Source organism: Corvus brachyrhynchos, unplaced genomic scaffold, assembly GCF_000691975.1.
Source record: "Corvus brachyrhynchos isolate BGI_N302 unplaced genomic scaffold, ASM69197v1 scaffold34, whole genome shotgun sequence".
In the NCBI taxonomy this organism is placed as follows: Eukaryota; Metazoa; Chordata; class Aves; order Passeriformes; family Corvidae; genus Corvus; species Corvus brachyrhynchos.
This window is the reverse complement of record NW_008238126.1, coordinates 2,993,164-3,007,568: the sequence shown is the minus strand read 5'-3', so window position 1 is coordinate 3,007,568 and position 14,405 is coordinate 2,993,164. Positions and strand designations below refer to the sequence as shown.

The 14,405-nt window shown below is 35.3% G+C and overlaps 1 protein-coding gene across 1 annotated transcript in view; it reads right to left on the bottom strand.

Moving 5' to 3' along the window:
* The window catches only part of CFAP47 (cilia and flagella associated protein 47), a 278,872-nt gene that overhangs the window by 203,978 nt on the left and 60,489 nt on the right, over window positions 1–14,405 (bottom strand). Inside the window, exons 27-34 of the mRNA XM_017733531.1 lie at window positions 12,722–12,822; window positions 10,514–10,667; window positions 9,958–9,967; window positions 9,554–9,837; window positions 8,562–8,768; window positions 5,493–5,586; window positions 4,805–4,945; window positions 2,113–2,308 (exon numbers count right to left, since the gene is read on the bottom strand). Coding sequence (XP_017589020.1) covers window positions 2,113–2,308; window positions 4,805–4,945; window positions 5,493–5,586; window positions 8,562–8,768; window positions 9,554–9,837; window positions 9,958–9,967; window positions 10,514–10,667; window positions 12,722–12,822 — 1,187 coding nt within the window. The remainder of the gene's footprint in view (window positions 1–2,112; window positions 2,309–4,804; window positions 4,946–5,492; window positions 5,587–8,561; window positions 8,769–9,553; window positions 9,838–9,957; window positions 9,968–10,513; window positions 10,668–12,721; window positions 12,823–14,405) is intronic.

The following is a 14,405-nucleotide window of genomic DNA, read 5'->3' as shown; positions in this document are numbered from 1 at the left end:
ATATAGAAAGGCAGTATCTGTAACTTCCCATATGCAGGAAGTATAGCTTAACTCTGCCTTTTCATTTCAATCCTGCACTTCTCTGAAAGCAGAAAAGTATAATTAAGTGAAATTGTAGGTGAGAACTGCAATTCAGAAAAATGTCCTCTGGCAGTAACCACAGAATTCATCTTCATCTGTGACCCAGAGTCAAAGCTACAACAAAGATACAGATTTGCACTAATGAATATATCAACCTAGTAAGTTATCTGTACTGACAGCACAATTCAGCAGAAGTTATTATTATTTTCTAAGAACATTAATATTGTAATTAAATTGCTGGTTTTGGGTGCCGAATTTGGGGAGCCTTTAGAACTAAATAACTTTTTTAAAACCCTTACTTTACAATTGCTGATAACTATATGATGACTTATTAAAAACAGACTCCTCATTTTTATATTATAATTCATTACATACTCTTAGGCAACTAAAATTACACTTTCAGTAATTGATTCCTTAAAATGCATCCTCAGTACATATTCTACTTGGACATCTGCAGCTTTTTTTATCTGGTAACATCCACTAGATCTGCACTTTAGGATTCAGATTCATCTCATCTTTAGAGACTGTAAATCAATTAAAAGTTTAATGTTAAATAAGATGTATTTTGACACTCAGATTCTCCCCACTGAGCTCCCACAGACCAGAACAAGGCCAGCCACACCTCAAGACCCAGGTATTACTGGAGCCTGAAACCCAGAGAACAGACAGATGGGGATGGGGAATTTATCCATGCAGCATTTACAGTGAGCCACAACCCTGGCCAGACAGAGCCATTGTCTCTGCAAGTTGTCATCTATACACAGGGGGCTCAGAAAAGCCCAGCAGAGCAGTGCTTGCAACTGCAAGGAAGCTCCACTAAAGCCAGCACAGATAAGAAAAAATAATATATTGCAAATACACCTACTTCCTGCAGGGCGTGTTATTTAGCTAGGGAGCTCCCCAAGTTAATCATAAGATCAGACCCAAACTACAAATTGACAGCTAGAAATATATTTCTATATATATTTCTATATTTCTATATGCTGTTGGATGCAGGGGGTATAGACTAACATTTCAATCTTAAAAGCAGAAGTATTCAACATATAAGTGGGCACAGAATCTTATATTTCATGTGTACAATTATAAGCCATTATAATTTGCTTCTACACAGTAAAATGAGAAAAGCAAAGGGATATTCAAAGCATATGCAAGACAGAAATTCTGCCCAAATGAGACTTATGGAAGATGATATCCAAATAGAGTATCCATAATTCAGACAGGTCAGACATTGCTTGAGGCAAAAATTACACCAGGAAATTTTTTCCATATGCGGCTTATGAGCCATTCTGGAGGTCATCCCTGCTTATTAACAGACTGGCCTTTCTTGGGGTTCACCACACATCCAAAATTACTGCTGAAAAAGGCAATGAAGTTAGGGTCAAGATGCAAAAGGCAAAAATCATGAAAGAAAACAGAAGTAATAATTACTAGTGGTTGAACAGTTTTATCAGATTTGAAGACCAGAACTGCCTAGATCAGTCTTAAATGGAAAAGGTAATTTTATCTAACCTTATTCAAGCAATTATGAGAGTCAACCTGCCCTTGCAAGCAGGACAAGATTCATAATCTGGAACCTTGGACTCTACTGCCTTCCCAAATGTCATTGAATAAAGGACATACAAAAATATTCTAAAAATTCTGAAAAGGCAGCTCTCAAACATACCCCTAGAAGTACAAATAGTAACAACTCTGTGTGTGTGTGACTATAAACAGGAAAATTAAGATAAAGTAATTAATGTTAGCACTTTCCTTAAGGGAAAGAAGAAAGTGAGAAGGTTCACATCACCCTTTATGCCTAATTAAAACCTATAACACATAGAACACAGAAGATACATCATGAACAGTGCTAATCAAAAGCCACTGATCTTGGAAAACAGAAACACAAGGAAAGGAAATACATATGGGTAGGCAATAATTTATACAAAAAAATACTTTCAGTGGCAAGTTGTCACGGTATCTCTATGTATAACTATTGCAAAAGTCTACAAAAAGAGTAATAGAAGAAAGAACATAGTGAAAGAATTATCTCACCTCTTTGACTATCTTTCCACACAATTTTTCGGTTTTTCTCATAATGTTTATTTAACCAGATGAGGATGGTTCTTTCATATCGAGAATAAATATTACTGCATAAAGGTTCTGATTTTATTCCTGGCATGTTCTGCAAGCTTTCCAAGCTTGATGGGTCAGGAACAATACGGGAAGAAACACGTGGAAGAACGAACACCTGAAATGATAAAAAGTGTTTTAAAGCGTGAACTGTAAAAATATTTTTGAGTTGACAGATAAAGAAAAAAAAAACAGTTCAAACTTGAAAGGTTTTCTAATTTAGAAAATGTTTAGGAGATTGCACTTTAGCACCCACATAACCACTACACAGGACAGTGAAAAGCCTCAAGGGCAAGACATACAAAAAGCAGCTGAAATCACTTGGTTTGCTCAGCTTGGAGAAGGCTGAAGAGTGACCTCACCACAGTCTACAACTTCCTCATGGTGGGCAGAGGAGAGGGAGGTGCCAATCTGTTCTCCCTGATGATTAGCAATATGGACACAAGGAAATGGAATGAAGCTGCAACAGGGGAAGTTTGGATCTTAGGAGAAGGCTCTGCACTCAGTGGGTGGTCAGTCACTGGAACAGGCTCCCTGGGGAAATGGTCATGGCATCAAGTCTGTCAGAGTTCGGGGAGCATCTGGAGAATGCTCTTAGTCATATGGTTTAGTTTAGGTAGTCCTGTAAGGAGATGAGAGTTGGACTTGATGATCCTTATGGGTCCCTTCCAGCTTGAGATATTCTGTCATTTTAAATATTTTTTGTTTTCAACTTTTCTCCAAGTTTTGATGAACCCTGTGAAATCACTAGGTCATCTGTATTCCAAGAATTACTGTACATATTCTATCCAAAGCACTAATTGCTGAACTACTATTGATGTTCAGTGCAATCTACAAACATTCAAATTATATCTTTCATAACCCAGCTGTGTATTTAGGTCCAAATTACGTTTCTCCTGAAAAGATTCACATTATAGGCCTAAAATAAAATTCAGGACAAAATTTGTTTTTTCTGGGCTGCAAGTGCACATGGCTGGCTCATGTCCAGCTGCTCATTCACCAGCATCTCCAAGCACTTCTCAGCAGAGCTGAGTGTGATCTGTTCATCCCCCAGCCTGGATTGATACTGACTGATATAAAACCTGATTGAACCAAGGCATTTCAAGCTACCTATTTTTTAGGGTTTCATCTCATCAGGAAAAAAAAATCAAACCCAAACAAAACATACATGGATACTATTAATTTTGGTAGGGTTTTGCTCTGTGCTAGTCTGTCATATACCTATGAATACTACAGCAAATTAAAAGAACAGCAAAGTGACTTCCTTTCTGGTCACTATGATTGCATTTTTCCACACCCATGTTCCCATGTGTTCTTAGGTCATCTGTTTCAGCCCATGTACACACACTGGTTCAGCTCTGTTCCTCTCTCAGCTATTTTCCTCCTCGTTTTTTTCTAGATCAACTCTACATCTCTGGTACCTACCTTCTTTAATATAATTTTTGCTATTTTTTATTACGCTTTTCCAATCAATAATCACATAATCAGAGAATAGTTGAGGTTTGAAGGCAATTCCAGAGATTGCCTGGTCCAAATCTCCTGCTACAAGATCAGTTAGACTGCTTTGCCAGGATCGTGTTCAGTTGGGTTTTGGACATCTCCAAGAACAGTATCTCCACAACCCCATCAGGCAATCTATTCTACTGTGTGACCACTCTGACAGGAAAAAGGTTTCTTAAGTTTAAAGGCATTTCCTGCATCTCAGTTCGTGCCTGGTGCCCCTTACTGTGTCATGAGGCACTACCAAGGAGTCTGGCCCTGCCCTCTTTACTACTTCCCATTAGGTATTTACACAAATTGTTTAGAGACACCCCCCTCCTCCTCTGAGCCTTCTCTTCTCCTGGCTGAACAGTCTCAGCTCTTTTGGTCTCTCTCTGTATGACAGATGCTCCAGTCTCTTAAATCACCTGTGGGACTCTTCATTGAAGTCACACTCCAGTACCTCCATGTCTGACTTGTACTGGGAAGCCCAAATATTAGCTGTATTTTTAATCTATTTTCCATCCCTTGGAACAGAAATAAAATAGTATTTCTTCTAGGCACATAAATGTTACTGATCATTTATGAGCACATTTACTTTGGAAAACACGATTTAGACACCCAAGATTCTTCTCTAGCATCAGTAAAAATAAAACTGAACAAAATTTGAGAAGTCTATACTGACCAAGTGGATCGTATTTTAAAAGGAATAGTATTATAAAAAAAATGCATAAACATTGCATTCTAATGTAAGATAATAAATACTACAGTTATACATGTAGGCAATTATGTCCAGTGAAAAGGGCTTCTAAGCAGGGTAACACAAAAGTATGACAGAGTTTTCTTTACTAGCAATATTTCTATAACATTTAATTCTACAAAAGGCAGACTGCTCTAATATAACATTTCCTAGTTTGAACATATTAACACACTTCTAAAGTTTTAAAGAAAATTTAAATATTCTCACTCTCTTTTTTTCTTCTCTGTTACAGAGAAATAAAATACTTACAGGTATTCAGTTTTAAAGATGTGTTTAGAAAAAAATAAACCTCCAATATACCACAGATCTTTTTCAAAATAAAGCTTTTGGCCATCATTTCTTCAGAAGCTGGTAGTAAATGTACCTGCAATTTACCTTGTATATCTGCAGTAGCACATCTGTCCAAGCTCGTTTGCTCATTGTCTCAAATGTGCTGTCCTCCAGAATGAAGATACTCTTGTCACTTAATTTGCCTGAGCTTCTCATACTTCCTTTCTTCACCTCAGGTGTGAAACACTACAGACAAAAGGATGGGAATTTTTTTTCCATATTCATTTTAGCAGTTTGGACAGGAAATTCACACGAGGACAATAATGAATCAATGGCATAAATGGCTGATAACATCTGCTATAGTGCAATAGTGACCAACATTAGAACAATTCGCAGTTTGCTGCTATCTCAGGAATAAGAACCATAATAAAGAATTCACAGGAGTTAAAAGAAGCAATCAGGAAACAGAGACAACACACAAAATATTTCTTTTAAAAATGGTGAAATCTGTACAATAATCTGATCTCTGCTTTAAAACATATCTGTTGGACATCAATAGCAGGTATCAATAGTATCAGAAGGAATGGAAAAAAACCAGGGGAGACCAATGTAAATGTTGGAGTAAGCTTAAATCTCTACTCAGTCTCACACATGTGCTTAGATTTATGCAACCCAAAACAGTCACCACAGTAAGAACACTCATGACCCACCAAGAACTTCCATTAGTATTCAAAGGACTGAAAGTAAGCACTTGGGCTTTGTTAAAAAGAGAAAAAACACCGAACCTACCCACCTTCAGTCCAGTATTCACTTCAGCCCATATCTTATAATCTTCAGGTGCAAGCAGAAATTCTGGCATAACATGAGAAAGACATGCTCCTCGGCTTCTGAAATCATGAAGAAGGAAAAGTTAATAGGCAGGAAAGATAATTGTTTTTCAGAGAATTCCAAGTTTTTCAACTTGTTCAACCTATGTGTAATCTCCACTGTGTTCTATCTAACTAGCCTCTGGACTAGTGATCCAGCTCTCTTAATTGCTTTATACAAGCATATATATATATATATTTTTTTTTTTTTTTTTTTTTTTTTTAAATGAGCTTCATGAATAGAAGCTCATGTTCAATTCCTATGCCTACAGCTACACACTAAAAGAACATACAACTCTGGACAGATTGGCTTCTCTATAAACACTGCTCCTCCATAAAGGATTTATTATAACACAAAGCACCAAAAACAAATAATATCCATTTCCATGTGAAAGCCAAATGACCAGTGTTGCGTCACATCAGCAGAACTGAAACTTGCTGATATTTTTATCTGTCTGCAGTTTCATATTTACAAATGATACTGGAAGTCTTATGGGTGTAAGCAAAGGTATTTCAAAACTCTCAATGGACCTGCCATCTCTTCACAAGTTACTAATAAATGCAACAAAAAAAGTAATTGCTGTAACAAAAGGCAACTTCATTAGACTGAATACCAAAAAAGTTAATTTCCAATTGAAGAAAGACTATTCCTTATCTCAAATGACACAGTTTAAACAAATGTGCTGGAAAGAAAGCAAAACAAGGTAGAATTTTGAAGTTTATGTTTCTCAGGAGAACAGAAAAGCTTCCTGACTTTTAGGTCAGGAAGATTATCACAGCATATCCAGATTTAAATTGTTCTCTGAGTTTTTAAGATGGTTAACGTGAATAAAAATTAAATTAGCATTTCTTCTTATATAACTAGTCTTTCATCCAAATGAAATGATCATGCTTTTCCAGTACCATACAGTCCAAAATAAATTTAATTTGTACATTAAAAGTCAAATAGCACAGTTTGTAATTAGGATCATGACAAATTATTACTCTTCTCACAGAATTATATTTTTCTAGTAAGAGTACAATTTCAGTTTCCATATTTTACTTGGAAAATTATTCTTTATCTTTTCAAATTATTGAAATGTCATGTTTCATACAATTACCTAGCATATTGTTTAAAACAAAAATATTTTAATCAGGGACACAAAAACAGCATGAAGTTAGCAGTCTGGTTCTAAAACTCACCATGTCTGAAATTCCCATTTTCCACTAACCCATAGACTCTGTTCCATGAAATCTCTTTTAAACTTCAGCTCGTCCCAAATTAAAAAATTTGAAAGCTATACAGTATTAATCTTTTCAGGTGTCCTATCTTTCTTTTGACATTTTTACTTGGCAAATACATAGGAGTCGGTGTACTCTATAATTTTCATTCCAAGAAAAGCATGGAACAACGTTCCATGTCATCATAGAAAAGCTCTGTCTAACTGAATGTTCTCATAACTGGCTGCATTTTGCTACTGAGGAACACTGTCTTAAAAGAATTCTGCTTCATGCAGGTTAATATTTAACACGATGCCAGTTGTCCAAGATCAATACTGTCACACTGTCAAGGCATTTCTTCTCAAGACACAGGGCTTGCAACAACTTAGTTGTTCTGTAAAATACTCAAACTTTTCCTTTACTGCTGTGGTAATGCACCAAGGAAACCTTTTGAGTGGAAGACAATAAAACTGATACTTGGAATGTTGCTTGAAACACTGAGCACCATGCATCTGCTTTGGCAAGGGGAAAATTTGAAATACAAATTATACTTTATTTGAACTATGCTGACCAGAAAGAAGAGGTTGGTGTAAGAAAGCCAAGAACAATCTGCTGACTTTCCACAAATCACAGTGAACGTGCAGGGATAGCAGATCACAGATAAGTTACTCATATCTCAGCTGGCTGTAAACATCTTTCCATCATTATACAAAGTCATGCCAGCAATGCAAATATCACACATTTTTGTACTATGGTCTATGAACACCTGTGAGGAAATTCTAATGATCCTACAATGCACAAATAGAAAAAGTAGATCCATAAATCAGGAGCAAAAAAAGAAATCTTGTAGGATTCACACAAACTAGGAGAAGCAGAAAACTAACAGGATGTGGTAACGTCAAGCACAAAATGAGCACCAAATTAATTATAAAAGAGTTCAGATTGGAAAAGACTTCCAAGATCATCAAAATAAATACAAGCAAAGGAGTCCAGCTAGAAATGCTTTTCTATGAAAACCTGTGTTGTTTTTCTAGGATTGTTATGGATTACTACTTCATGTCTGATCATTTGACCTCAACAACCATCCTCAATGCATCTGTGTACAGAGGCACTGGACTTAGCCATGACCAACTGGCTGCTGCTTCAATTCTGCTCTGAATACATCCATGACCTAACAGCCAAAGCTCAGTAAAACTGAAGGCTTTTATTAAAATTTAGCTATTAAATAGCTTTAAAAAAATTCCCAAGAAACTACATTAGAAACACTTAAGTATTTCTTTCCAGTTTCTGTTATTCTTATCGAAAAGGGTTGGGATCCACATCCACTTACCCCAAAACTCATAATTTTAACAAACATCATTTATGCTAGTTTCAAGATTCCTAGATTCCTGGAAAATCTCAATGGGAAGACTGCACATAAGAGTCATCCAGCTCCACCAAGAGCATCAGTGGAACGGTGAGATCATAAATGAAAAGGTTGATCTGACTGTCTAGTGAGTCTGTCTAAGAAATGAGGTTGAGAGCCATCTTTTGCAATTAAGGAAGCAGAGTTCCTGTGGAATTCCTGTGTTGGATATAAACCCACCAAAGAACTTTTTGATTAATGTAAACTGCAGATAACCTTGGTAAAAATAAATGAAAGGTTATAATACATAAGTCTTATCCCACAAAAAGCATAAAGGAAACCTTACACCCACTGTATACCATTTAGTTAGAACCATGCTTGAAGTACGCTAATTTTAAAAAAAATGAAAGAAAAGATGCATTCATGGATATCTCATCATACTTGTACTTACTTAAGGAAAGAAAGCAATTCAGAATGCTGCCAGTGGAGCTGGAACATTCGTTCTACTGGATTAGTGGGCAATGACTGGCTCGCTGCAATGCCTGGTAGTGGTTCTCCATTCAGACGCAATAACATCTCATAAAAACCCTTATCTTTGTCAAGTTTTCGTATAAAATTCTTTTCTTGTGCAACGGTTAGCTGGACTATACATACATCACTAAGAGAGAAAAAGTCTTTGATATTATTCTTTTAAATGCACAAAATGAGCTACAATTACATGTATCACAATGCTAATTTAACAAACCATGAATTAAAAACAGCAGCAAGGAAGGTTGGAAAGTACAGCACTTTTTCATCTTTACAGAACTTTCAAAATAAAGTAAGAATTTTGAACTGCATGGAATATTTATTCCTTCATAAATAAAAAATCTTTCTGTCAAACATAATTTGGATTTTTATCATGTTTATAAATGTCTATGTGATTGTGTCCCAGGAGAGTGGCTTCTTCAGTATTTAGTACCAAGCTAGATAAGATCAACTAAGTGATGCCACCACAACTGATATATTTCCAGGGTGCTTGCAAGACTCTTGATTATAAAATATTCTTTCGCATCTGTTTCTCAATCTTTAGATTATGGGAGGGAAAAAGACATATTGTTAAAGCACTTACTTATGCCACCAAAGAAGGGATGAAAGCTAGAACTGTGTTCAGCCTTGGAGGAGAATCAATTTCACTTAAGAAGGTGACGTATAGTTTGAACTGCATATTTGACATACACTGCATTGAGATACGCGAGGGTATCATAGTTGAAAATATATTTTAGAAAGTTAAAACTAACACCTGGTTGGCATTTTCATATAAGCACCATACAGAAGCTACAATTTTAATAGAAAACTGTGCATTAGAATGTGTTTATATTCCTTAGATCATATCCAAGCCACTTGAGTAGATGTTAGCACGTTATGAGAGACAGGAGTTAGCGCTAGGCAGACATGAATTACCGTCTCAGTGAATAAGGTATTGAAATGGGATTTTGTCCCTTAGACCAGCCAAAGAGCGTGAACCAAGTCTTCACTGCAGTTAGGGTCTTTTGAAAGAAGATGTACTCCTCCTTATCTTCATCAGGAAAAAATGATAATTCAAGTTTATTTCCTTTCCTATCACTTCCACTGTCAGTTTCACTCTCTTCACTTGTTTCTTCACTCTCCTCACTTCCATATTCATCACTCTCACTTTCAAAAGTGGTACTCTCTGAATGATACACACAAAAAAAATCAAGAAAGATTTCTTATTTCCCCATTTTTGTCTAGTACAAAAATATTTAACACACAATTGTTTTCAAAGAACAAAAAACTGTCACACAACAAATGATCCACTTATTTTAGGAAAAAACTATTTAAATTACATGCACACATCTTAGGAATAGAACAAATTATATACTGAAATCTAATTTCACTTTCAGGAAAAAGCATTACCCAGTCAGCAAAAAATAAATTCAGGCATGGCTTACAAAGCTACAGCCAGCAATCTTAAAAGGATCAGTCTCACACACAGTTCCAACAGACATGGCTTTGCCTGTCAGTCACTGCTAGTTCACTTTAACAGTTATTGTACAGGTACAACTCCCACTATATCTATAAGCCTTTGGACTTTACTCCCCTTTGTTAGACTTTTTCACTCCTAAATTCTGATCTGCTCATAACTCATATTATATATGTTAACAACAATATCATTGCACAAAAAGGTAGCTAAGAAAACAAACAATAATTTTCCTTATAGCACAAATAACTTAGGTGACTCCATCCTTGAAGGTGTATTTTAATACCACTGTTGCAGTTTCATTAAATGATGCAAAAATAAAATTAATTTATACCTTTGTGAATAAAAAAAAAATCTTATTGGGATTTAAGAAGAAAAAAAGAATACAATGTGGAGAAAAGAGGTTCATTCTTTATAAGAGCATTGATTTTATGTGCTGTACTATGCCTGATATAGAATCTTCATAGGTTGAGCCAGTAGTTGCACCGAAACAACTTGTGGAAATACTACATGAAGGTGATGGTGATGTAAAACATGGCTGTAGAACAACTTCTCCAGTGCTGAGGTCTTTTTTGTCTGTAAAACAAGATTCAAGTTGCAGTTGAGAAAACATATTTTATTGCCTGTATTCTAACAAATTACAAATTACTGTCTACTTCTATATTTTTCTACTTCATGCTTCAATTAATCAAGTAACATTTCTTACTTGACTCACAAAAATCTCACTTTGGTCATTAAAATTTCATGCTTTTTTTCCATTAACTGTATATTTTACAGGATGTGTCCTTCTACTTGCTGAAAGGCACCTACAAGAACAATGTTAATTCAAGAATTCTGTCATGAACAAAATATTCTTAAGGACTTCTTGTTCACAGCTGTGTAATGAGTCTCAGCACATCATTATCAAGCTCTTTCAGACTCAACAACACATATTTTACAAATCAAACTCAAAAGTAAACTTTATCAATCTATCAGTTCTGAGGTAACAGATGTTCTGACATTCTCATGTTGGCCTACGATAGGATTAGAGGGCCCTCTGTTGTCAGTCCAAAACAAAAGAGGCACCAAGCATAGTTTCCAGGGAAGCAAACACACCACTAAGAGAAGGAAGAACTCTGTATGAGTATCTTTTAACTTTGATTGCTGGCACTGCTATTTTTATCATCTGTAGCAAGTAAAATGAGCATGGTGTCAGAGTGGAGGCAAAGACTTCCTGGGTACCTTTCAAAGACACGGTTTTATATAGATATGGTTGGGTCACATTAAACAGCATTCCACACCAACACAGTCTATACAAAACCACATAAAAAAGACTCAAGGAATTTAGGAGTAATGACTTGCATCAAAACTGACACAAACTGATGTGTGAACAATAAGCAATCAATGCAGGACAGAAATATCCCATTATTAATGGGAGATCATTTCTTATAAAACCATCAATTCATTTTTGGCTTAATCCTCAAGGGAAACATACAAAGTATCTTTGGAAAACAAGCTTGCAAAAATGGTCTATTGGTCACCAAAAAAAAAAAAAAAAAAAAATCACACATGAATAAGAGATAATACTTTTTCCCCTTCCTGTCTTCATTTAACTGCACTATGATCCCTGAATGATGTAGTACCTATACCTATCTTCTATTTGGGTGAAGAAAACCAAAACATTACTTGTCTTCTTGCTAATCCCTTTCTCAACTTTCCAAGTACAAATTCTCTTCTCTCTTAAATACTCTGAGTAACACACTTACTTTAAGTTAACATAGTCTTAGAATTCAGTCTTTGATGCTAAATCTGTCTCAGATCTAAGGACTTACTTGCTTACCTGAAAAACTTGTCTATTTCACCAAAATACATCAGATCCCATACACAGCTATAAAAAACCATAATCATTTACCCCATACTGAACCTGCTTTAAGCAGGAGGTTGGATTAGATGGCTTCTGAGGGATCCCTTCCAACCTGAATTATACAATGATCCCAATCTCTTCCCATAAGCACAGCCACGCACAAAGAGATTACAGATCACTGAGGCATCAGAGAGGGGTTCAGGAGGGAGGACACAGGCAGAGATATAGAGACAGATGCAGGCAGAGGGAAGTAGGCAGAGAGACATACTGCAGATAAAAATATTTCTGCTCTCTCACCACAGGCTTTTATTAGGCCTTAAAAGATAGCTGTGCCCTTCTCCCTTCAAGGACAGGAGTTAAAAACCCTGAAAACTATTCCCAATAGGCAAATAATGATCACATTTTAAAATAACACCATGTGGCTTCCCTTTTGCTTTCTTCAAACCATATGATCATTGTCTATCAATAGAATTCAAATTAACTGATTCTGTAATGTTTTGGCTGTTTTCTCTGCTCATACTTTAAACACTTCACGAAACATTCTGTAAGATTTAAGTTTGTTCAATATTTTTCAATAAACATTAACTAATCATTTATTTAACTTCTCTTCATTTGCAACAAGAAAACTGAAGACATTAAAAGGTTTTAAAAGTTTAATTGTAGTATTCCCCTTCAATAAATGAGGGAAAATGCTATCTTGATGATCACATTCCTGTTATCACCCTGAAAACACTGATAATACTAATGGACATAATATAATTTCAGAGATAGAGTTTTGACTGCTTACTGCTTCTCCAGATAATTTTTTGATCAGAGCAGTGCAATGCCAAGTACGGGTATAAGGTAAGAAGACAATTGTCTGCTGTTCCAGCAACCTGATATGAGAACCTGTTGAAAAAAAAATATAAAAGTTACTGTTTTCTATGGAGCAATGATAATCAAGATAGTCCAGCACAAGAAAAAAAGACAGAATAAAGGTGTCAGAACTCCTTCATTCTTACCTTTCAAAATGCTGAAGTTTAGTATAGTATTTCCACTTCTTAGATTTACTATCAGCATGGGTGCATCCTCAGTCTGAAAGAGTCAGCAGAGATTTCATGAAATAAATTAACTCTGTATTTCCAAAAAGAAAAATAAAACCTACTAAAATTACAACTGACATTAATAAGTTTCCTAAAGATGTCTGCTAACTTGCTAAATAATACTTCCTAAAGCTTTTGACAAGTGAAGCTTTCTTGAAAAGCAACATGTATTTTGATGTAGCATTTACTCTACAAGACTTTACAGAAATGTCAAAATAAATATTTAAAAATAAATAGACTCAATTTAAAAACAGTAAGATATTGACTGCAATTGCTGGAACATAATAGAAATTTATGTCTATGCTCCAATGTTCACTAGAGTGTCTGTACTACTTGCAGCAGCTTTATTGATGTGCAGCAATCCACCTTTTAACCCTCTTTTTGTACTTCACCTCAGTCTCTCTGAGTGTAGTCAACAAGCAAATTATTGCCATCAATGCAACCCCGGGAGCCATCTGTATTTATGCTCTTAGCTCATTGCAACTGACAGATAATTAAACTGAGCTTAGTCCTATGTTATTAAATAGTTGGGTTTGTAGTCCCCATTTACTTATTAACTACCATTAATATTAATTAATTGTTTCAACTAAACTGTCAAAAGTAAAAAGAAAAATGTATTTTAATAATTCAAACAGCATGCTAATATCCATCTTGCTTTAATATATTGAGAATTATGCATATTGAAAATATACCTTGCACACAATAAATGAATATATTTTCTAGTTCCTTTAAACAAAATAAGATAAATTTCTATTTATTGTAAATTTAGATTAATATTAAAAGATAATAAAAGACCTTTTAGATTAATTTCTTTATAATATGATGTAATTAGATTTTACTGGGATTTTTTGTGGAATAATTTAAACAAGGGACACAGAACTGTTTTAAAAATACCAGAAAGTAGTTTTGTTTCCTTTTTCATACTTCTCGCTCCAAACACAACATTTTAGATATTGCTTTCAAGACAACTTTAATAAATAGAGAAAGGTTCCAAGAAAATCCATACCCATCTTTCTCACCTATTCACATGGGGATTCTAATCTGATAGTTAACAGTTATTTAAGTAAAAAATCCAGCTCTGCAATGCTTTGTTTTGCTCTTAGGAAATGTCAATCCTACTGGAACTTGGCTAGGGGCAAGGCAAGGGCTCTGACCACTTCCACCTTGCAGCATAATATTTCTTGTAGCAAACTTCATTCTTTCTGCTTTTATTCAGCAAAAACATCTCAGCAGCAGGGCATCAGCAGGACAGATGGCTGTTAGAGGTACATCTACACCTATCTATGTGCAAGAAATGTACATTTGCACGTGCTCAAAACAAGTGTCAGGGCCTATTTGTTCTACCTTTACCAAGCCATTTAAAGACATAGGGGATCAATAACTACAACA